The sequence below is a fragment of the Mustela lutreola genome, chromosome 3 (assembly GCF_030435805.1).
Source record: "Mustela lutreola isolate mMusLut2 chromosome 3, mMusLut2.pri, whole genome shotgun sequence".
NCBI classification, from domain to species: Eukaryota; Metazoa; Chordata; class Mammalia; order Carnivora; family Mustelidae; genus Mustela; species Mustela lutreola.
The window spans coordinates 136,359,393-136,385,352 of record NC_081292.1 but is presented as its reverse complement, the minus strand read 5'-3'; the positions used below and the strand labels follow the sequence as shown (position 1 = coordinate 136,385,352).

At 36.6% G+C, this 25,960-nt stretch overlaps 1 protein-coding gene across 15 annotated transcripts in view; it reads right to left on the bottom strand.

The window, feature by feature from the left end:
• Positions 1–25,960, bottom strand: part of ZNF385B (zinc finger protein 385B) — a 408,372-nt gene that overhangs the window by 189,525 nt on the left and 192,887 nt on the right. For 5 of the 15 annotated variants that reach the window (XM_059166875.1, XM_059166877.1, XM_059166878.1 and 2 more), the window contains one exon: positions 3,191–3,262. The exons of 8 other annotated variants lie outside the window; for them this stretch is intronic. In XM_059166875.1, the coding sequence (XP_059022858.1) occupies positions 3,191–3,262 (72 nt within the window). Of the gene's footprint in view, positions 1–3,190; positions 3,263–16,305; positions 16,553–25,960 lie in introns of those variants that run through there. 2 more of the 15 variants (XM_059166881.1, XM_059166885.1) reach the window with 2 other exon arrangements.

Genomic DNA, 25,960 nt, shown 5'->3' with positions numbered 1-25,960 from the left:
CCCAAATAAATAAAATCATGAATGAAAGAGGAGAGATCACAACTAACACCAAAGAAATACAAACTATTATAAGAACATACTATGAGCAACTCTACGGCAATAAATTTGACAATCTGGAAGAAATGGATGCATTCCTAAAAACATATAAACTACCACAACTGAACCAGGAAGAAACAGAAAGCCTGAACAGACCCATAACCAGTAAGGAGATTGAAACAGTCATTAAAAATCTCCAAACAAACAAAAGCCCAGGGCCAGACGGCTTCCCGGGGGAATTCTACCAAACATTTAAAGAAGAACTAATTCCTATTCTCCTGAAACTGTTCCAAAAAATAGAAATGGAAGGAAAACTTCCAAACTCATTTTATGAAGCCAGCATCACCTTGATCCCAAAACCAGACAAGGATCCCACCAAAAAAGAGAGCTATAGACTGATATCCTTGATGAACACAGATGCGAAAATACTCAACAAAATACTAGCCAATAGGATTCAACAGTACATTAAAAAGATTATTCACCACGACCAAGTGGGATTTATTCCAGGGCTGCAAGGTTGGTTCAACATCCGCAAATCAGTCAATGTGATACAACACATCAATAAAAGAAAGAACAAGAACCATATGATACTCTCAATAGATGCTGAAAAAGCATTTGACAAAGTACAACATCCCTTCCTGATCAAAACTCGTCAAAGTGTAGGGATAGAGGGCACATACCTCAATATCATCAAAGCCATCTATGAAAAACCCACCGCAAATATCATTCTCAATGGAGAAAAACTGAAAGCTTTTCCGCTAAGGTCAGGAACACGGCAGGGATGTCCATTATCACCACTGCTATTCAACATCGTACTAGAGGTCCTAGCCTCAGCAATCAGACAACAAAAGGAAATTAAAGGCATCCAAATCGGCAAAGAAGAAGTCAAATTATCACTCTTCGCAGATGATACGATACTATATGTGGAAAACCCAAAAGACTCCACTCCAAAACTGCTAGAACTTATACAGGAATTCAGTAAAGTGTCAGGATATAAAATCAATGCACAGAAATCAGTTGCATTTCTATACACCAACAGCAAGACAGAAGAAAGAGATATTAAGGAGTCAATCCCTTTTACAATTGCATCCAAAACCATAAGATACCTAGGAATAAACCTAACCAAAGAGACACAGAATCTATACTCAGAAAACTATAAAGTACTCATGAAAGAAATTGAGGAAGACACAAAGAAATGGAAAAATGTTCCATGCTCCTGGATTGGAAGAATAAATATTGTGAAAATGTCTATGCTACCTAAAGCAATCTACACATTTAATGCAATTCCTATCAAAGTACCATCCATCTTTTTCAAAGAAATGGAACAAATAATTCTAAAATTTATATGGAACCAGAAAAGACCTCGAATAGCCAAAGGGATATTGAAAAAGAAAGCCAACGTTGGTGGCATCACAATTCCGGACTTCAAGCTCTATTACAAAGCTGTCATCATCAAGACAGCATGGTACTGGCAAAAAACAGACACATAGATCAATGGAACAGAATAGAGAGCCCAGAAATAGACCCTCAAATCTATGGTCAACTAATCTTCGACAAAGCAGGAAAGAATGTCCAATGGAAAAAAGACAGCCTTTTCAATAAATGGTGCTGGGAAAATTGGACAGCCACATGCAGAAAAATGAAATTGGACCATTTCCTTACACCACACACAAAAATAGACTCAAAATGGATGAAGGATCTCAATGTACGAAAGGAATCCATCAAAATCCTTGAGGAGAACACGGGCAGCAACCTCTTCGACCTCTGCCGCAGCAACATCTTCCTAGGAACAACGCAAAAGGCAAGGGAAGCAAGGGCAAAAATGAACTACTGGGATTTCATCAAGATCAAAAGCTTTTGCACAGCAAAGGAAACAGTTAACAAAATCAAAAGACAACTGACAGAATGGGAGAAGATATTTGCAAACGACATATCAGATAAAGGACTAGTGTCCAGAATCTATAAAGAACTTAGCAAACTCAACACCCAAAGAACAAATAATCCAATCAAGAAATGGGCAGAGGACATGAACAGACATTTCTGCAAAGAAGACATCCAGATGGCCAACAGACACATGAAAAAGTGCTCCATATCACTCGGCATCAGGGAAATACAAATCAAAACCACAATGAGATATCACCTCACACCAGTCAGAATGGCTAAAATCAACAAATCAGGAAATGACAGATGCTGGCGAGGATGCGGAGGTAGGGGAACCCTCCTACACTGTTGGTGGGAATGCAAGCTGGTGCAGCCACTCTGGAAAACAGCATGGAGGTTCCTCAAAATGTTGAAAATAGAACTGCCCTATGACCCAGCAATTGCACTATTGGGTATTTACCCTAAAGATACAAATGTAGTGATCCAAAGGGACACATGCACCCGAATGTTTATAGCAGCAATGTCCACAATAGCCAAACTATGGAAAGAACCTAGATGTCCATCAACAGATGAATGGATCAAGAAGATGTGGTATATATACACAATGGAATACTATGCAGCCATCAAAAGAAATGAAATCTTGCCATTTGCAACAACATGGATGGAACTAGAGCGTATCATGCTTAGCGAAATAAGTCAAGCAGAGAAAGACAACTATCATATGATCTCCCTGATATGAGGAAGTGGTGATGCAACATGGAGGCTTAAGTGGGTAGAAGAAGAATAAATGAAACAAGATGGGATTGGGAGGGAGACAAACCATAAGTGACTCTTAATCTCACGAAACAAACTGAGGGTTGCCGGGGGGAGGGGGTTTGGGAGAAGGGGATGGGATTATGGACATTGGGGAGGGTATGTGATTTGGTGAGTGCTGTGAAGTGTGTAAACCTGGTGATTCACAGACCTGTACCCCTGGGGATAAAAATATATGTTTATAAAAAATAAAAAATTTAAAAATTAAAAAAAAAAAAAGTTTAATAAAAGTTCAATGAGATATTTCTGAAAACAAACAAACAAAAAAAAGAAATAAACAAATGGAGAATCTAATGAGGAATGCGATATTTTTATGGTTTCAAAGTACCTCCCTACAAGATGCTTACTAGTTGTAAATGGGAAGGAAGAGAGTAACTCTGTGGTATAAAAGCTGGGACAACACCAACATTACAAAGAAATTAAAGTGAACATCATCACTAATAGGAGAAATTAACATCACCTGAGACCAGGCAGAATTCAATCAGAGGAACAGAGCATTGACTCCATATTATTCCTGTCCGAAATTCGTAACCTAAAATTAGATGAAACATTTAAAAAATCCAAATTGGTCTATAATTTTCAAGAGTCAAGATCATGAAAATTAAACAAAATAAAACAAAACAACAAAACCACTGGCAAACTATTCCAAGTATAGGAGACTACATAGACACGGTATCTAAATGAAATGAAAGATTTTGAAATAGATCACTTTACTAAAAATAGATTCTTTAACTGTTAGGACAACCGCAAAACCTGAATCGTATCTGAAGAGAAGATGTAGAAATACATCTATGTTAAATTTCCCAGTTCTGGTGATTGTATTCTAGGATACTTACTTGTTTATAAAAAATAAATACCAAGATATTCCTGGGAAGTAGGATAACTCACTCAGAAAAACAAATGTTGTTGATATTACATTACACATTTTCTACGCATTCGATTGTGTTTAAGAATTTTTTTCAATATCTTTTAAATAAAAATGAGATAAATATGTAAGTCCTATGGCAAAGTTATAAGATATATGCAATAAAATACTAAATGAAAATATTAAGGTACAGAATATATCATATAATACTACTGTGTGCCTGCAAACATATATATGTATGTTTGTGTGTGTTTTGTTTTAGATTTTTGTTTTGTTTTACTCTGAAACAAAGCACAAAATCCATTAGCAAAGTTTGTTTGGAGGAATGAAGATTAGTGGTTTGGGGGAGAGGAAAGAAAGATTTTACTTTTCATTACATAACTTTCTATATTAGGTTCTCTCATATTATGTTTTAGTTTTAAAATTTTAAAGTTTGGCTGAATAAAATAAAATCAGTACAAAGTAAAATTTTAAAGCATAATTCTGATCATAATATTATTTGTATTTCCCAATACTAGTATCCTTCCTCTAAAATTTGACAAGACTAGCAGAAACAAAAAATATCACCACTGGAGACCCAGTGCTTGGCACAGAACCTGGTACGTAGGTGGCAACAATCACATATTGTTGAACAAATGCATGAACTAGTAATTCATACACATAATCATTACCAGCCATATGATTTCATTATTTGTTTTCTTTTTGAAACAAAGAAGATCTGTATGTATTGTCATGTCTGTAATATATAGGCTTTATTCAAAGTAACAAAGTTCCTCTGAAGACATTACAAGACTAAGAAAGGAGAATGAGAGATCTCAATTGGAAAAGAGCCCAATGTGGGGCTCGATCCCAGGACCCTGGGATCCTGATCTGAGCTGAAGGCAGATACTTAACCAACTGAGCCACCCAGGTGCCCCTGTAATATGTTTTTGAAGAAAGGAGAATGTTTGGAGTATGAGAAAGAAATAGATTGTGATTCCCATTTAGCTCCATTATACTGATGCCCCATGTTTAGGACACCGGTCTAGGAGAATTTTTGCTTGATAAATAGGGTTTCTATATTCAGGCACAAACAGAAAAAATGAGCATATGTGAGAGAAGGTGACATACATTATTCAAGATAAGGCATGCTGGAAGATAGATAAGAGCTCAAGTAATAGATATTGCTAAATGTTGAAAGGATAATGTAATATCCTTCATGCTTGGGCTTGGTGCACAGGCTGTGGGGTTTGTTGTTGAAAAAGGGATCCCATAACAAATAGTCATTTCGAAAGTGGCATTGTGCCTTTTTCAGTCATTTGACTGTATCAATAACTCACATTTATCCCATATACAGTGGGTAATTTATTGCCTTTATCGGAAGTAGAAGAAAAGCCAATCAGTAAGGTGAGGTGGTGAGAAACCAAGACACAAAAGTCTTTTGTGGTTATCTATATAACATTATCAATTTTCTTTGAATCAATATGTCACAGCACAAGACCTGGTTGACTGATAGCTAACCCTTTTCCTGTCTTGCTAGACAGCTAAGCGGCATTAAATCTACTAGACAATTGATACAGTCATACCCTGATAAAAGGTAAGAATTGATTAAGCAAAAAAAGCAGCATAATAGTTATCATCGGTATCAAACATTTGGAAACAATGCCTATTGATTCCCTTTTGTCATTGACATTACTCAGGGAGGAAACCACAAAGACATACATTAATTTAGCTGAATAATATAGGTGAAAGACTTTAATATCTTCAGAGTGCATTTCTGCTCCCAAGATGTTTTACCATTTGAAGAAAATCTGACAAAAGGGTCAAATTATACAAGTTGTCTGCAGAGTTAGGTAACTAACATAGGATAAACTATTTTCCTTATTGAGCTGTAATTGACATACAACATTATATTAACTTCAGGAGTACAATATAATGATGGGAGCATTTGTAAAGATAAATTTATTTTTAAAGTATGTAAGGTAAATTTTGAAACAATATGTTCCACAATGTGTTTTCAGATAAAGAACTTCTAAGTGCAAAGCAATGCATTTAGTGGTTAGTCTGGAACAAAAAACAGTTACTGAGCAAATGTGCTAACAGTGTCCAAACAGTCTGGAAAAATGGGGAAAAGGAGATATTTCTAGATTAATAATTGGACATATTGCTTTGTATTTCGAAGTACTTCAGCTAGAATGTATCTGGAGGCTGAAGAAAAGTGCAACAAACATTATATTATAAAATACAGCTGACATAAGTATAAAAATAAGTTTATACTTTTTCCAGTCTCATGGACACACTGTACTATACAACACATAAACCCCTTAACCTCGGGGCGCCTGGGTGGCTCAGTGGGTTAAGCCTCTGCCTTCAGTTCAGGTCAGGATCCCAGGGTCCTGGGATTGAGCCCCACACTGGGCTCTCTGCTCAGTAGGAAGCTTGCTTCCCCTGCTCTCTCTGCTTGCCTCTCTGCCTACTTGTGATCTCCCTCTGTCAAATAAATAAAAATAAAATCTTAAAAAAAAAAAACCTTAACCTCTTTTACCACAATAAATAAATAAATAAATAAAAACACAAAGCCCCAATTCTAATAAGACAGTCTCTGAGACTAAGTTTTTTTTTTTTAATTATTTTTATTAACATATAATGTATTATTTGCCCCAGGGGTACAGGTCTGTGAATCATCAGGCTTGCATACTTCACAGCTCTCACCATAGCACATTACCCTCCCCAATGTCCACAACCCCACCACCCTCTCCCGACCACCCTCCCCCCAGCAACCTCAGTTTGTTTGGTGAGATTGAGAGTCTCATATGGTTTGTCTCCCTCTTGATCCCATCTTGTTTCATTTTCTCCTTCCCTACCCCCCAAGCCCCCCACTCTGCCTCTCAAATTCCTCATATTAGAGAGATCATATGATACTTGTCTTTGAGACTTAGTTTTTTACAGAACTCCAAATATGACCTGTAAGTTGGTAAAGGAGGATCCGAATATTGCTCTGGAGAGGCCTCCTAGGTCCTGAGTGTTCAGCCTACATCACAATACCACATGTACGGGCTAGGGTTAAAGTAGGAGCTATCCCTATGAATGCTGGAGAACTGAAGAAGATTATCTTCCTCATGGGAAGTAGCTGTATTAGTTTCCCTTTTCTTTATGAGGGACATCTCTTCTCAGAAAAAAATAAGGGAAAAAATTAAAAAAAATATATATTCCATAGGAGTGTTTCTATTGTTTAGAAAGATACAGCCTCATTGGGCATGTCCAAACTGTATTGCCAGAGAAAATTACAATCTTCGTTAGATTAAAACTAGGGTCGTTGAGCATCCTTTTCAACCTGTCTGGGATCAGCCAACTCTGGCCTGGACAGAGTGTTTTAAGGCAGAGATTTGGAAATATGGCGAGGGCTGTGAGTAGTTACAAAGTCCACAGTTACAGCTGCTCAGATATATAAATAATGCCAACCGCTATTAGGACAACTTTTTCATGATAACGTGGTTTCATTTTTCATAGTTTTGGTGAGTATTTTTCCAGAGTCCAGGTCTACACTACTGGTATAAAGTACATGTTCAAGGATCTCTAAAACCATAGTTTCTAAAGAATCCCCTAATTGAGAATCATGTGGTTTATCTCCAGTGTTAATATTGAGCTTAAAACTGTTTCATGCGTGTTTGAAAGAGCTGAACAGTTTGTGCCAGTAGATTCTGGGAAACGCTACTTTTCCAAGTAAGTACTTATGGGACTCCTATTAAATAAAAGCAACACATTGCTAACAGTGAGGCTTTAAGCTGCTCGCCTGAGCAGCCAGGAAACTGGGCAGTCATGGCTATTACTGTAACTCTCATAGTCATCCTCATCCAAACCAATGGAATCATTGGCTAAACCCATTGCTCTTGACACTCAACCATTGTAGTTATTTGCATATCTACTTCCCAACTAGATGGCCAGTACCCTGAACACTAAGATATTTTATTAACTTCTCGATCGCTACATATACAAGCATTTAGTAAGTACTCAGGAATAATTTTTGAATGCTTGACAACAAGAACACTAGAGTATGATAAATACCTCACATATTTATCTGGTAACCCTGACAGTTCAGAATTCAGCTAAGCACCAGAAAATGTGCCTCTTCACACCCCCACCCCTACCTACCCCTCAAATAAGCATCAGAAGATCAAAGGTTCTTTTTTTTTCTTTTTCTTTTTTTTTTTTTTAAGATTTATTTACCTACTTGAGAGAATTTGTGGAGGGGTAGGGGCACAAGGAGTGTGGGGGGAGAGAGTCCCAAGCAGACTGTGCTGGGTGCAGAGCCTGCCTGGGGCTTGATCCCATAACCCTGACACCACGATCTGAGCCAAAACCAAGAGTCTGATGCTCAACCAACTGCATCACTCAGATGCCTCTAAAGATTCTTAAGAGAGTCCCTGAGGTCTCAAAGATTTAGCATAGAAAAAAACTGAGACATAAACTCCTTAAGGGCAGAAGGTTTTTCTGCTTTGCTCACATCAATATATTTAGGGCCTTTACTGAGCAGAATAGATGCTCAATAAAGATGTGTTGCATAAATGACTACAATGATGGTTATGTCTTTCCTAAATGAACAGAGAAATGAAAATAGTTGAACTCAGAACTAGGAGCTAGAGTTACTGTAGACATGGACATCTGTGACACAGACCAGCTGACATCATAGGATACCAGCAGACTACAGAAAAACATGGTCAAAAATGCAGAAGCATGACAAGTTGGAACCATTCCTTTTAGAAGGAAGCAGATCCCAATCCCTTACAGGACCCTGTGCATTATCGCTACACAGTTCAACAATTAACATTTGCATTAGGGATTCCGAGTCAAATAAAAATTTAAAAGCCAATCAATATCTAGAATATTAAAAAAAAAACCTACAGAGGAAGATGATGCACTAAAGGAATACTTTTTAAAAAAAAATTATTTTTTCAGTGTTCCAAGATTCAATTGTTTATGCACCACACCCAGTTATCCATGCAATACGTACCCTCCTTCATACCTATCACTGGGTTAACCCATCCCCCCACCACCCTCCCCTCTAAAACCCTCAGTTTGTTTCTCAGAGTCCACAGTCTCTCATGGTTTGTCTCACTTCTCCTGCCCCCACCCCCGCCCCCGATTTCCCTCAATTCACTTTTCCTAAAGGAACACTTTCATCCATTATTGTTTGAATTATATACTGGATGGGAAAGATTGTTCTGAGAACAGTTCAAGAGATGGTGTGTTCTGGTTGTTCTCTGCTCCTAGATCCTCTGCCCATTCTGTATGGGAAGAAGGGAGGAGCTGGAGTATTTCTTTTAGTCTCCCTTCTTGCCTACATCTGGTGATGGCATCTTTTTAGGGTAACACATTCTGCTGAGTAGTCTCCCTTTCAGCCTCCAATTTCAGCTCTAACTAAACTTAAGACACCTTCATGAACTGCCTCCCCCTTCTCCTTTAAGAATGGGACCGTTTATGGTTGGCCAACAGGATCCTTGACATGTATTGCTGGCTCCCTTCCACCTTACCACGCCTCAGCAAACTGGTCCTTCATTAAATTCTCTATGTAAAGCCCAGCTGATTAGGCTTTCAATCAAACCATTTGATCCACCATAGAACAGTCAGGGCCTTCTTAGTTTGGATGAGACTTTAAAACTAATTATGTCAGGCATAAGTTAATTATCAAACCAACCCATCTCTATTTCCTCCTACTACATGAAAGTGCCCTATAAGGCTCTCAAGATAGTGGTAAAGAAGAAAAAGACAAAGACAATTTGTGACCAGCAGCGGCAAGTGTTCTCTTGTTTCAATAATGCCCAGGCTGGTGACCAAATACAGATGGGCTAGTGACTTCCGCACATCAGTCAAGGCCACTTTATTCTTTCAAAAGGAATGAAAAGTAATTGCAGATGCATCTCTAAATTATTTTGAAATATTTCTGGAGAAAGCTTCAGAGAAATGCACATGAGTGAGAGGAGGCAAAAATATATTTAACAGAAAAAGGTCATGGGTTAACTCCACTAATTTTGAAGTAGACTATACAAGAACTTGTATTTAGTGACTTAGAGATGCAAACAGAATTAAGGGATGGAATAGGAGAAATTACTTGACCTCTCAGCATAGATAGATAGCAACATGGCACCAGGGCTAGAGCTCTTACCCACCCTGCCTGGAACAGAGGGAAACACGGTGAATGAATGGAAAGAAGCAGTGGGTTGGGTTCTAACTCCAACTTTCCTAAAGGAGACATTTTGGTGAAGGCACTTTGGCAGTTTTAAGTGAGACAGGGAGGATGGAAAGTACCATATTAATTCCTCATCATGCTGTGGTCTGAAGTCTGTGAAGATTATTCTAATCTCTTGGGGATGACACTTTTCGATTTCCAGGTTTGGGAAAACTGTTTGACCTGTCAGTCTTCAAAGGAGCTGTCTTAAAAATCTGGCCATTTCTGCTGAAACATTTGTCACCTACTATCTTGAAAGCTCTTAGTTTCTTCCACTGGAATGACAGAAAGTAGACACGAGGCAATCCTGTGGGGGTTAAGAGAAAACCTAATGCATGCCTGAACTTCCACGGTGTCATTTCGTATGTATGGATTCTTAACCCAACTTTGCAGCCTAATGACTTTTTAAAGTCAAAACTTCTTCCAAAATCCTCTTGGAATATGATTTTTGAAGCATATGGAGACAGAATCTGAGCCAATATATTTTATTCCAAATGAGGTTCTTTGATTTCTCATCTGCTTTTGAAATGTGATATCTGTCTACCTTGTGAAATTGTGTTCTCTCAGCTCCCGGGATAGCTAGGAAGAGACTTAAATAGCTGTATCCTTAGTGCTTTCTGAATTCCACTATTTGGGGACTATTTCTGCTGGATACATGTATTGCCTATCTATAGCATTCTCTTAATTCTGCTCCTCAAACTCCTATTGTCTGCTGTCAAAGCCAATAATTACAAAGCCAGACTCTGGAATGGAGAACACTACTCCATGGATATTTGTTATTAAGGGACTTCTATCACAGAAAAATAAAAACATCGTTGACAAGATAAATTACTTCAAAAAGAAGATAAGCTGAAAAGGCAAGGAGAGATACCACGAATCTTGGAGTTCTTCATTTATTCTGTTTTGCCACAATGCAATCCCCTTACACTGACTTTTTTCTCTCCACGGGATTTTCATCTGAAGAGTATTAATCGCACAAAGTAAAAGAAATCAAAATAACCAGGGAATAGGTCAGTGGGTTAGAGTTTTAATAGTTATCACAAAAGCAGAACAATCACTTGTGGAGGGGTAGGGAGAGAGAGAGACTTATGGACACCTTTTCCAAGAACACAAATACAATCTTCCACAAAGTTGTATCAATACTGAAATTCACCTAATTCTACATGAATTCTCAAGAGCTGTATCAATATGGAATTTCTCAAATTTGAAATACTGGCTGATTCTCACTACTTCCTTTCAATTCACTTCTCTAGCCTACAATTCCATACATGTTGGTGAATATGTAAAAGCAAATATTATCTGTGTAGAGACAGGAAATGATGACATTCCAGGCAAAAGTGATGTCACAAACATACCTCAGTTCCAAAGGATACTCAGTTCTCACGTACTAAGGGCAATAAAACAATGACTCTATAGCTGAATAGTATTTAAAGAAACATATTTCAACAAAACTGCCAGATAAACTAATCATTCTACACGTCATAGACTACATTAGCAACTATAGATATTAAAAGTTTAACTTAGCAGAGGACTGACTCTGATTTTTAAAAACAGTTTAATATATCTGTTTTTATAAAAGTTGTAAAAGTTAATTTATCTGTTTTTTTTAACAAATTCAAGCTTATATATTCAATTTTTTTTTATTAATCTCTATATCCAACATGTAGTTCAAACCTATAACCTCAAGATTGAGAGTCACATGCTCTTCCAACTGAGCTAGTCAGATATTTATCTGTTTTATCTGTTTTTGACTTAAGTCAATAGATGTCATCACTGGCTTAAAGGAAAACAAGAAATCTATCTCTCCTTTCACAGATAATATTAATATTTTTCCTAGAGAGACTTCTGTATTTCATGGGTAATAAAACTCTTATCTCCCACATTTAAATCTATTTTCTATAAGAATTTTAAGATAGTGACACAAAAATGTACAACACATAGAAGTATAGTTAGTAATTGGCATGCATTTATCATATACTAGGCAATGTGCAGAGGATTTATTGTACCTTATTTTGATTAATACTTATGATACTGGAATTCCACAATTATGATCCAAAAATAAACTAAAGACAAAAGAACTGAGGGTTAAAGAGGGTAAGCAATCTGCCAAGAGTCACAAAATAAGAGAGAAAGGTAGAGCGGTGCCTGGGTGGCTCAGTGGGTTAAAGCCTCAGGTTATGATCTCAGGGTCCTGGGATCAAGCCTTGCATTGGGCTCTGCTCAGCAGGGAGCCTGCTTCCCTTCTTCTCTCTCTGCCTGCCTCTCTCTGATCTCTGTCAAATAAATAAATAAAATCTTAAAAAAAAAGAGAGAGAGAGAGAGAGAGAAGATAGAATTCAAGTTCAAGTATTTCTGTTCTCAAGTCTTTCTTTATTTACTCTTATAATTAAAAAGAGTAAAAGGTACAAGTGAGCATATTTGACTTCTTAGAACATAAATACTGGTTCTTAATGTAAGTACCAAGTTGGACGTAAGTTACTTTATACTGCAAACATCCACCTACAATTTAGTGGAATTTGTACTCTACAGGCTTAACAAAGTCCTTTAAAATTCTCATCTACAGTGGCATTTCTCAACTTTTTTTTATGTTATCTTTCCTCTTCTTGAAGTTTTTTTCTTACTCACCCCTCCCACAAAATTTTGATAACACCACTATACCATGTATCTGTCTATACAGTATATGTACACCCATGCTCTATACATAGGAAGAGTTGAAATTTTTTGCCTTCTGCAATGAATTTCTGCCCCTTAGAGGGCAATGAGAATCTAAAATCTAGAGGACATACCTCTCTGTTTTTCTTTATTATTCCAACACCTTCCAATCCACTGACTACTACTTAAAATTGTATGGGATTAGGATTTAAATTTTTTGCTTCAAGTTTTTCAGTACGTTAAAATGCAAATACGTAGAAAATGTTGGTGAGGCACTATAAGCCATTTACATTTTGGTATGACTAGAAGATGGGAAAACCAATTTGAGAGGGAAAGAAGAAGACTGTGTGGGCACTCCCTAGAGGAGCAGGGGAGGGGGAAGAACAGAGAGCCTCTGGTGCCGGAATGCCTGTGGTACAACCTGCTTCAGTCTAGTCCCGTTGAACGCATTAACACGAAGGACTTCAAAATGCCAGCTCCCATTCATGACGAACAAGAAATCTTAGTCATAAGCCACCTTAGTGACCCTTACCCTATTGATTAATGTGTAAATATTGTGTTTCCTGCCCATGAAGAATTTGCTCTTTGGGTCCTTTGAGGCTTGTTTGTACATTCTCAACTGCTACGTGGCCAAGAACAAGTAAGTTTATGTACTGTTCCAAAGAAATAGCTCGACGCCCTGGCTCATTTTAACCCAGGTATGAATAGAAGACAGAGATGAATTCACAAATGCTTCTTTCACATGCACTGTAAAATATAACTTTTCATTCCCAGAGGCCAAAATGGTCTTAACCATTGAAGTAATTATAGCTCATGACTTTAATTTAGCGTTCGCTCTGGTTGACTCTAAATTCACACAGGAAAATAATTCACTCATCTTGTTGGAACACTGGAGTAAATAACTTCATAAAACCTATACAGTTTCAACAATCCTAGAAAGTAGGGTGAATTCTAAGAGAACTCAACAATTGATAATTTAAAAAGACAACAACAGTAATTGTCTACCATTTATTGGTCACCATTTTAGGCTCAAGTACCACAGCTGACATTTATAAATATCACCTATTCGATCCTAACACCAGTCTTATAAGATGAATGTTTGCATCCACATTTACAGAGGAAATAAGTTTAAAGAGGATGGGCAATTTTCCTAAAACCACTCAGAAGTGGAAGAACAAGTAGAAGAATTCAGACTCCTGTTATCTGAACTCATGCTTTGCCACTTCAGCCACAGTGAAATTATCTTCAAGATGGAAAGGATCAAGTCTGTAAACTTTTTGTTTCCAATCAGATGGAGAAATCCTGGGTAAATAGAGAGGTAATGAATTTGGCGTGAAACCTTTTTTTGCGGGGGTGGGGGTGCTTTTTACATGTGAAAAGCTATTGTTTAGATGATTTTGATTCAAGGATCATTTTTGTAATAAATGTCTTCAAGATGGGTATTGGCAAGGATTTTCTGACTGTGAAGGTTGTGAAAAATATGATATGTATATATGCACGTTTGCATATATACTACCTTGGTAAATGATAAATATAATGGTGGCTACATCATACAAGGATAGGTGTACTTTCCAGAGGTCAGGGCCATTGGAGTCAGCTGTTTCTATCACTCATTCTCCATCAATGGTATTGAAACTTATTACAAAGGGAGCCCTTATATGAAAAAATGGCTCTTCTAAAATAAAAAAATACAAGAAACGACAAGTGTTGGCGAGGATATGGAGATAGAGAGATCCTCTTGCACTGTTGGTGGGAATGCCGGCCACTGTGGAAAACACTAAGGCAGTTCCTCAAAACATAAAAATAGAATCTAGTAATTGCACTACCAGGTATTTACTCAAAGAATAATTACTAACTAATTAAATTACTAACTAAACTAATTCAAAGGGATACATGCACCCCTGTGTTTATTGCAGCATTATTTGCAATAGCTAAATTATGTAAACAGCCCAAGTGTCGATAAACGAATGGATAAAGAAGATGTGATATTATTTATAATGGAATATTATTCAGCCATGAAAAAGAATGAAATCTTGCCATGTGCAACAACATGTATGGGGCCAGAGAGGATAATGCTAAGCAAAATAAGTCAGAGAAAGGCAAATACCATATGATTTCACTCATATGTGGAATTTAAGAAACAAAACAAATAAGCAAAAAAAAAAAAAAAAAAAAGAGAGAGAGGGAGAGAGACACAAACCAAGAAACAGATTCTTAATATAGAGAACAAGTTGATGGTTAACAGAGGGAGGGAGAGATGAATGAAATAGGCCATGGGGATTAAGGAGTGCACTTGTGATGAGCACTGGGTGATATACAGAATTGCTGAATCACCATGTTGTACACCTGAAACTAATATAACATTATATGTTAACTAACTGGAATTAAAATAAAAACCCTTGTTTAAAATTTTGTTTGTTTCATACATCTATATGCCACCACCAATATGACAGGACAATAAAAATAAAGAGGGCAGAAGTAGAATGGCAAAAATAAAATAAAACCCTAAGAAATAATCTAATCGATTTATAGAAGAGCTAACCCAATGTTTAGGAGTGTTGAGGAGTTAGTACCCAAGCTTGGGTCACTTGATTCCTAGACCAGTATTTTCTTCCTAACAGTATACTATTACGAAGTAGAATAATAAATAGGCTTGAAATTACAGGGAAAAAATGACCTCCAAAATACATCATCAATTTTAGTCTTTCTCTATGGAGACTGACCTAATATTTAAATTATTTAAACACACTGACAATGAAGTACAAATATAATTTATCTCTTAAACTACCAACACAGTTATGTTTACTATGTCCCAAATGGGTTATCAAACATCCTTAAATAGTGACATAATGAATAACTCCAAATAAAGGCTAAAAATGTTCTCACATGTGAAGTAATGTGTACAACTGGTCAAAGTACAGCCATTGCAATAAAAATGTTTTTGCTTAATTTCCTAGAGGTCTCAGATGTTTGTTTAGCCTTTATTAACTGGAAAATTCCTTAATGCATTGTGCACTTACTGACATATTTTAGTTGGAAAATGTTTGTTTTCCAAATAAATAATCCAAGACATAAAATTCAGCCAGTGCTTCACAATATTAACTTGACAATAAATGAAGCATTTTATCTATGAAGCATTTTTAAAATGTTTATGTAACTTCGAATGAAATTCTAATTAAATTATGTTCTCCTATAAAGTGAGAAAACTTCCTACATCAGATCTTCTGTGAAAGGTTTTGCCAGACTTCTATTAAGACTAATGCATGCAAATTCTAACTTCAAAAAATATTTTGTAATGTATAAGATATAATTGTGAATATTACCAAAATATGCTTACCGCTTCACTTTTTCAATGTTCTTCTACTTGAAACTAATTTTAAAACAGACAATCTAGGCATTTCCATATATTTTAAATATTAATAAAATAATCATGCAGAAACAGCTCTTTTTTAGAGGACATATCATAGCATTTTATAACATATAGACAGACATCCAACATATTTTTAAACCAGAAGTCATATTAACATTTAGATCGCACAAACTCTGTCATCTATAACAACTACTGATTAACCCCTGAAATGTTATGCTTATCTTAATGGAAGGGGAAAAAGTACAGTTTTGCTAGTCATCCTGCCTCTTTAATTTACACATACATTTCCAAGATCTTTCTAAGTAACCACAGCTCATCAAAATCCTCGTAGGACAGATAATACTAATCATCATGGTATTGCCCAGCACTGTATGAAATCTTTACAAACCTGGAAAATTGCAGGCAAAGCCCAGTATACCTCCATATATATTTTCTTCCTATCACTTGAGAACAATTCTACTGCTTCCAAGTTATGTTACTTACCGAGAAGCATGTTTCTCAGCAATAGTCAATTTAGCCAGTCTGCAATTTCTCTGTGATAAAGGTATGAAGAACTGAGAAGTACGTGAACCTGCCACCCGTTTTGTTACAGATAGTGTGAGCTTTCACAAAGTCTTCCTTGTACCCTCCGCCTGCTGGAGCTCTGGACAGACTCCACTCACTCACTCACTCACTGTGCACCTCGGTGGAAACTAACAAACAACAGAGTGACTGTCAGTAGATGCTGCCTCCTCGGCCGACAGAGCCAAAAAAAAATGATGGAAAACTAGGTTACTTCACTGGGGTTGGAGATGCAAATTCTGAATTGATTATGCTGTTTCTTTAAAATTCCAGTAATATTTTCTACCGAATTCACAAAATGTAAACTTATGCAAATAAGCTTATAAAATCATGTTTAAAAAATGTTAACTGTCCTCGTTTTTCTTTAAGAAATTAAAACACATTTCACTACATACTTCAAAGAAATTCTGCTCTAAAATAAACTCTGTAATATGCATGTTTTAGGGAAGACTGATTATTAAAATTATATCACTCATCAAGGATCGTGGAATGCAAATATATTTATTATTTGATGATATGAGCTTGAGCCTCCAATGTGAGTTCAGCTTCTCAATGGATTACTTGTTTGACTCCAATACAAAGGTAATTATTTCTGAAATCAGTTTCTCCTGAGAGAATAAGCCTTGCAGTTTTAAACCAATAAGGATATTGCAGTGACCATTTAACAAAGGAATATCTCGTTTCTTCTCATTTTTCTACTAGATGTGTATTAACAATTGAGAAAGAGAAAAATCTATTATCTCAAACCAGAAGAAGAATTCACAGCACTTCAGACAACACTAAAGCCAGTAAGTTGAATGTGATTTTTGAGACCATGTTTGTTAAAATAGAAAATAAAGTGACACATTCAAATATTACATATTCTAGCAACTGTTTTTCAGTTATCCTACAGCACATATTACCATTTATATATTATAATGACAGAGGACAGCATTAAACTATACCTTCCTCAGATACAAATACTTGAGCAGTGACGTTTTAGAGGGGTTTGTTCAAACGTATTTCCCTACCCCTTAATTTGGGGATTCAACTTTCATAGGATTAGCTATGATTGTTTTTAAGGGTGAAAAGTTAAAAACAGGAAAAGGAGAGGGAGAGAGGGTCTGACAAAAGTGTAAAAGGGAAAATTCTGAATTATACTGGGATTGCAGATTTTTCTGAATCTACGTGATACCCAGAAGGTGGGAAACGACTATGAAGACAGGACAGTTTGGAGCAATGAGAACAAAGGGCAGGGATAGCTAAGGATAATAATTATAAAATATACCAAGGATTTTTTGGCCATTATAAGATGTAGGCTTTTTGTATACCAAACAGATCTACTTGTTTTTTAAAGATTTTATTTATTTGCCAGACAGAGAGACAGAGAACAAGAGGGGAGGGAGTGGCAAGCAGAGGGAGAGGGAGAAGCAGGCTTCCTCCTGCAGGGCAGGGAGCCAGAAATGGGACTAGATCCCAGGACCCTGGGATCATGACCTGAGCTGAGGGTAGATAATTAACCAACTGAGCCACCCAGTGCCTCTCAAATACTTCTATTTGAATGTAGTCATCTGAAGGACTGCACATATAAATTCTTACAGTGAGTAAATCAAGTTTTAATAAGAGATTTATGGGTGTATATTTATATCAATAAATATTTCTTTATAAATGTGGAGGAAGGCTTCCTTTCCTTTGACTTCCCATTCATTCTAACCTGTTTCACACACTTGGGCATGCATCAGAAGTCCCTGGAAGGCTTGTTAGAACAGATTGCTAGGCCCAATTCCCAGAGTTTCTGATTCAGACTCTCTAGGGTGGAACCTGAGAATTTACAACAAATTCCCAGGTGATGCTGATGTTGATGCTGTTAGTCCCAGGACTGCATTTTGAGAACTGCTGCTCTAGCTCATTATGTTACCCTAGCATCTAGCACAAGGACAGTTTCCATTGTAAACTGTTGTATTACCATATTACGTGGATTCTGAGCTCTCTTCCCCAGCCCACCACATTTTCCCAGCTCTGAATGGAGATGTGTCTTTAATTAATCACATCTTATGATAAGTATACACAAGGCAGCCCTCACAAGCATAGTGGTCAATGTCACAGTGTGCATGGGCTTGGTCACAGCTGTTAAGCAGGTCTCTTCAGCTGAGTGATAGAATTTTTGAGTGATAGCATGTGTGGAGTTTAACTGCCATTTCACTATTTTTTTAAACCTGTACTTTTTTTAAGAGCCACAGTATGATTTGGCTTTAAACATACAAGGTGGTGCATACAAAGATGGCACATAAACAGGTGTGAAGTATGTCTTTGTTACTTATTAGTGAAGCAGATGTTCATTGTTGGAGGAATGACAGCAATTTCAGATTTCCTTGGAAAGTAACATTCTATTGCACTAGAGGTTATAAGAAAGGTAACCTTAAGTGGAAAAAGTTGTGGGAAAAGTTTTGGGAAAGTTTTGCTTATCACAGGCCTGGTAATGTGACTTAAGGTAAAAGAAAGGTAAGAGAAGGTAAAAGAAATTGCCAGATACCTCTGAACAAAAATTTCAAAGTGATGAGTTGCTGATACGAATAATTCACAAAAAGTCCAGAGCAACTCTCCTTAAGGTTCTGTGTCATAGTTTATTGACTTTATTTCTTTCTTAGTGATACATGAAGTAATGATGTGACTTACATTAAAAAAACAAACACAAAATTCTTAGATAAGGTAAAATATGATGTTATTAAAAAATAAAACAATCATCCCTAGTAGTAACTATTTAAAAATTGATGAGGAATGTGTTGATTTAGAGCAGGTTTCTTTGTTGTCATTCAAAGTGTGGCATGAAAATTACCTAAAGAATCACCCCACTAAAAATGTAGGTGTCTCGGACTACCTGAGATCTATTGAGTCAGTATCTTTGGTTGGAGAACGACTGACAATTTCACCTTCAAGTAAATAACAATTTAATAAGAATGGCGAGACTGGAGGAATCCTCAATGTTAGTGGTGATGATATATTCCTTAAAAAATCTACCTTTGATTTCAAATCAATTAGAATAAACCCTTGATAGTGCCCAGATGATTAAAACTATACAAGAACAACTCTGCTTATCCCCATGGGAAGTTTTATAAACCCAAACACCCAACTGCATAAATATTCCAATGGACCTGTAAAGGCCGGAGAAGCCACCAGAGGCAATGGTGTTGGCTCTCATCTGACTGGTCTGAAAGCAATCGTGCTTAATAGGAAGGCATGATCCTAGGAAGAACAAGTACACAGGAGGAGCACCATATTGACAAATCAGAGACTCCAACACCAGCCCAGTACCAACTGGAGTCTCCATGTAGCCCTCTGGGGTTGTGAAGAACTTAGAGGAGGTCACTCTAGAAAACTAGTTGTAATTGACTGGGAAGTCACCCAATATCTCTGAGCCTGTTTACTCTGTAATAGAATAAAGGTATTCATAGAATAGCTTTCTATGGCCCATTCCAGCTCCAAAAGTTTTTATAAAAGGGTGTGGGCTCTTCCAAAGTTTTATTAGGAAAACCTCATGAAAGCAAATGACAAACCAATCAAAGACAAAGGGCGTCTGTGATGGTTTGAATTATGTCCCCCGCAACTTCGTATGTTGAGGATATGAACCCCCAGTATCTCAGAGTCTGACCTTATCTAGAGGTAGGGTATTTATAGAGTGGATTGAGCTATCTTGGGCCCATCAGACTGGGCCCTAATCTGCTATGACTGGTGTCTTTATAAATCTAAGAAATCTGGATACAGAGAGGTACAGAGGGAAGATGATGTGGAGGGACACAGGGAGAAGACAGTCATCTACAAACCAAGAGAGGCTGGGAACAGATCCTTCCCTCACAGCCCGCAGAAGAAACACCAACAGAAGCCAACACCGAGAATTCAGAATTCTAGCTTCCTTAAGTGTGAGACAATAAAATTTTCTTACTTGAGCTGCTCAGTCTGTGCTGCTTTGTTACAGTGGACCTAACAAACAAATATAGCATCTTCACCAGGTGTTTGGTATTAAGTATCTGCTAACTTCATAAAAAGACTGGAGAGCAGAGAACCACTCTCTTCTCTAAGAATTCTGAAAAGCAGTATGAGAAGCCATGTTTGGAAAGTTAAATTCAGATTTTTATACTTGTACTGCCATTAATTTTTCCTTAATCAGGTCAGTCATGCATTTGTCTAGTCAAGTAGATTTCCCTCCCCAAAACACTAGCTGTTGATGTATTTCAGACTTGCTTTTGTCTTTATTAAGGTCTGCTTCCTAACTTGATTAATTTTGAGTAATTTTCCTAGTTTCTAAGATACATACATGGCTCGTTTATTTTCAATTTTTATTTTTTAACACTAAAAACCATTTAAGAACTAAGAACAGTTTTGATGCTTTCCTCCCATTAACTTTGAATCTGTCATTTTAGTTTTGATTTTCCTTTTCTCCCTTTACTTAGTGGTTAATAAAACTATGAGTAGAAATAACATTATTTTTGTCTTTAGTATTAATTTAGTTTGGTCTTGGGCCAATCACTCGCCTTCCATGAACTTCTATGATGTTGTCTGTGTGAGGATCACACCAACTAAATGATGATATGTGAAACTATAAATTGGTATGTAAATTTAAGCCATTGTTTTAATTATTTTTGATGAATTAACTATACATAAAGAAACGCGGTACCCCTGGGGACATCAGAATGGCTTAATTTTGGAGCTTTAAATTTTCATTTGTTTGGTGTATTATTGTCTCTCAAATTTTCTATAGGTTTATAATTTTATAGCAAAATGGCAATCATTCACCTACTAGTATAGTTTTAGTTGATGACTTTCATCCAAGGAAAGAAATTATTTTTAAAATCTATCTCTTGAAATACTCTGCATTATCACTTAAAAGCAGGAGAAAAGGGGTGCTGGGTGGCTCACTGGGTTAAGCCTCTGCCTTCAGCTCAGGTCATGATCTCAGGGTCCTGGGATCAAGCCCAGCATTGCATCAGGCTCTCTGCTCAGCAGGGAGCATGCTTCCCCCTCCTCCTCTGCCTGACTCTGCCTACTTGTGATCTCTCTCATTCTGTCAAATAAATAAATAAAACCTTAAAAAAAAAACACAAACAAACAGGAGAAAAACGAGCTAGCATTTACTGAGAGTCAGTTATGCGTCAGGCACTCTTTTAGGTAATTTACATTAAGTTCTCATATAACTATTAAACAGAGGTAGACACTGAGATTAAGAGTATAAACCAGTTGCTCAAGGTCACAAATCTTCCAATCCAGTGCTCCTTCCAAGCTCCCTTCTTATAAAAACCAGTGAACTGACAGCTGGGTTGAACTCAAGTTTTTTTCTAGTGATTGTAAATGTAAATGTAAAATGTTTCATATTTTGGGGGGAATTGAAAAATCTAAATCATTTTTTTTAAGTAGGCTTCATGCTCAATGTGGAGCCCACTGCGGGCTTTGAACCTATGACCTGGACATCAAGACCTAAGCTGAGATCAAGAGTTGGACACCCAACTGCCTGAGCCCCCAGGTACCACTGAGAAGTATAAATCATTTTAAAGTAAATGTGTTTCAAAAAACAAAACAAAACAGGTGGTCCTTCTGTTTTTCTTTGATTTTTTTTTTTTTAATTCAGGGCAAATATTAGTTTTTCCTTTTTTGTTTTCCTCCAGGCAAAAACGAAAATATTGGTGAATAATCATTTTGTTTTGAGTTATACTATTATTTTTCTCCCATGCTTAATATTAAGTTCTAGCACATCATGTGTATTAATTCAAGAATTCTTGTAGTTTCTCAAATATATGTACAATTTTTTAGTACATTCATTTTTAATACTTAGTGCTGAGTTTTTACTTAAGTCCACTTGAAGGCATTGATTACTATTATTTCTGGTGAGATTATGTTGAGGAAAAAAATGTAGCCTAATCAGCTTTTCAATTATCTGCAAGTACAGCTCTCTGTAGATTAAAGATCATTACTATTAACTAGGCTGCTATGTATTTGAATAAAGTAAACATTTAGGGAATTCTGAATTTGAGAATCCAAAATGGACCCAGAAAAGACAAATAGTAAGAATTTAAGAATTTAAATTGAAGAATCTAAACTGCATCAGTGAAGATGTTCATTACATTATGTACAATTGCAAACATATAGAAACATCCTAAACATCCTCTGTTCAACAGCAGAGGAATGGGTGTGTCAATATTATGAAATATAAAATATATTAATTGAAATAGGAAAATGTTTACTATGTAACAAGTGAGGGGAAATATGTAATTCTGGTTACACAGTAAAGGTCATATGTGTAAGAAAGACATGTTCCTTACCTATGAATGTTTAAATATGTGCATATCTACAGAACTATGTTTAGAAGAAAATACTCCAAAATATGTTAACATTTTTTGCAGGTTTAGAGGAAATTTTACTTTATTTTTCTTCTGTATCCTTAAAATTTTTTGTTCTAAACTGAAAAAAAAAAATCCATCTTAAAAATGGCAGTGGGGGCACCTGGGTGGCTCAGTTGGTTAAGGGTTAAGCGTCTACCTTCAGCTTAGCTCATGATCCCAGGGTCAGGGGATAGAGTTCCACATAGCACCAGCTCCCTGCTCAGCAGGGAATTGGTTCTCTCTCTCTCCCTCTGCTGCTTTTCTCTCTCTGTCAAATAATTTTTTTTTTTTTTTAATGGCAGTGGGAGGGATTTGGCTCTTTAAAAGAAAATATATATAATTTATAATAATCTGGAGACAGGATTAGCAAAATTAGATAATCTCACTTAAAAATTTACAGTAGGTAAATCTTGAGAACAAGCTAAATTCTCAAGTGTCCTTTGGGTCCCAATGATCCTCTGCTACAACTGGCAAGGTTCGAGACCTGGGCAAGCGTTCAGACTGCACACACACAGGGGGCTCGCATTGATCACTGTCACAGTGCAAGTGTACCGTAAGTGGTGTGAAATAAACACGGTAAGGGGGAATGAGGATAATGGTAATACAATATTTATAGGGAAATTCAGCCATCAATTCCCACAGCCCCTCAGTGAGTTCATGTCTTCACCTCTAATACCTGCATGCATACTGATGAGCCTGGAGAACCTGCAGGGAGGGGACGGGGGAGGGGTTGGGGGGGAATCCAGGCCACAGATAGGCTTATATGCATGATTTCTTTCAAGGCGCTAAATCTTTTTAATCACTATGGTAGCACTGTCATTTTTACCCAAGTGTTTAAATTATATAAAGGACATAATTTAAAGGCTAAAAAGATATGACTCCCAGAAACCTTTTATCACATGGCCCAAATAAACTATTTCTTATCACTGTCATCAGAAAAATTCCATGACGACCTCATAACACATAACTAACATGGTTCAGACACATCAGATCCCAGCACAACTGGATACATCACAAGAACTGTTATGTTATCAATGAGGCTACCAGACAGAGCACCTGCTCCCTTTCTGCACTGGAGCGCAGATCTTGCAATAATGCCATGCAGGTTTTCTTAAGATAGATGCTCAGAAGTGTTAAGATTTTCAATAGGGATAAATTGGAAATGCTATCATTTTTGTTCATTAGAAAAAAAAAAAGAAAGAAATCTCTACCTACCTACCTAAATGGCACTCAGTCTATATTCTCATTTTAATGTAAAGCCAGCTTGTCCTCTGAGGCTTAGTTTGCTTAGGGTAGCACAATGCTTTGCAACTGTTAATCCCCTGAGAGTGATCGCCAGCTGGGAGAAATGTGCTGTTTTTAGTTTGCTTATGGCATATATTTGGAGGGAGATGGACGAGACCATAAAAATTCGAACAAGTTGGATAATTCTGAACTGAATGATATTCTGCAAACAAAATGTTTAGGTACATCTAACTCTGAGAGACAAAACCCAAAGGGATTTTAAGGTTTGCTCTTCATTAGCACAGAATCTAAAAAACAAAAACAAAACAAAAAACAATGTTTTTCAATTCTTATCATTAAGTTCCTTGCTCACATACTTCTCTTACCAAAAGAGCTAATATATACAATTTATGAGGGCACTCCAATATCTGATAAAAATGCTTATTTGTTTTTGTTTTTGTCTTTTTCTGCCTAGGTTCATCTATACTGGTTTCCTTAGAGGTGATCACATTTATCCATATTAATTAGAATACCCCCCAATCTATATGTTATGTGTACTTTAATGAGCAACTTACATAAGATCTGTATTGTTTTCTGTTACATCAGTTGAACATATTTAGGATATAATTGCATAATATAATTGGAAAGATCTCTCTCTCTCTTTCTTTCTTTTTTTTTTTTTAATCTCTATGTCCCCCAGGAGGGGAAAAATTTGAGTTTCAGAGATAATCATTTGCTGTTTCTTTCCCAATTCAATCTTAGGTACCTCCATTAACATTAAGCAGTCATCATGTTATGATTTCAGTGAAAGATATAGAGAAATATCTATATAATAACCAATGATGTTGTAACAGTCTAGAAGTACAACAATTAATCAGGAATAATTCTAAGACTGGTCTTAGCATAGCACTAGTATTCTGCAGTAACCATGTGCTGAACATGCACTACAACTTTTAGCCTTAGGCAACTCCATTTTGTAATTAAGGCAGAATACAAAGCATGTTTCCAGGGGACATTTTGGGGCCCTAGTTACTATACTACATCATTAATATTTAATGACATAGTGGCATTTAGTAAGTTAATTTTTACAACCTTCTAAATATAAAATTCTAGAAGGGTTACTAAAGACCACAGTACTGGGGCACCTGGGTGGCTCAGTGGGTTAAGCCTCTGCCTTTGGCTCAGGTAATGATCTCAGGGTCCTGGTATGGAGGCCGCATCGGGCTCTCTGCTCAACAGGGAGCCTGGTTCTCCCTCTCTCTCTCTCTCTCTCTCTCTGCCTGCTGCTCTTCCTACTTGTGATCTTTCTGTCAAATAAATAAATAAATAAAATCTTAAAAAAAAAAAAAAACCACAGTACTGAATTAATCTTTTCCAATTTTCAACTTTCAAATAGTTTCTGGTGATGCTCATAATATATGCTTATTTCATCTCTTTCCTATTCTCTGTCAGAGGTGTTGGAAAACAGGCACTCAGAGAAACTATTGTAAGTAACAGTCTTCTGGTTTGCCATGGTTCTCACATTCTCCTTTATCAAAGTGCTTCCTGGCCATTTCTCCCAATAAATATTGTGCCTAAAGTACATGAGGAATTTTCCCTTTATTCTTTGTCTAATTAGACATCGATCCTCCTCAAACTGAATGGATGAGAAAGCATTTTCCCCTTTGTTTTGCTTTTAAAGATTTGAAGTATTTTTTGCTACTGGTTTATCTTTATCACACAGTTCCTGTCCCCAACAGATTTTGGTCCTTCTGTATTTGTTGTGTTCCTACTGGGAACAGCGTCTACAAAAATGATTGCTACCACCTCATATACATGAAAAAAGGTTTATTATTTATAATGTAAAGAAAATATCAGTCTCAGTCAATGCAAATGCTTTAATTCAAAAGATCTATTACAATGACAATGCAGATGTCGTTCAGCTATGGCTCTAAAGCATCTGAAGCACTTTACTTTGGGCTTTTCTAAATTAAAGGAAAATAAAAAAATTGGGGACAGTTGAG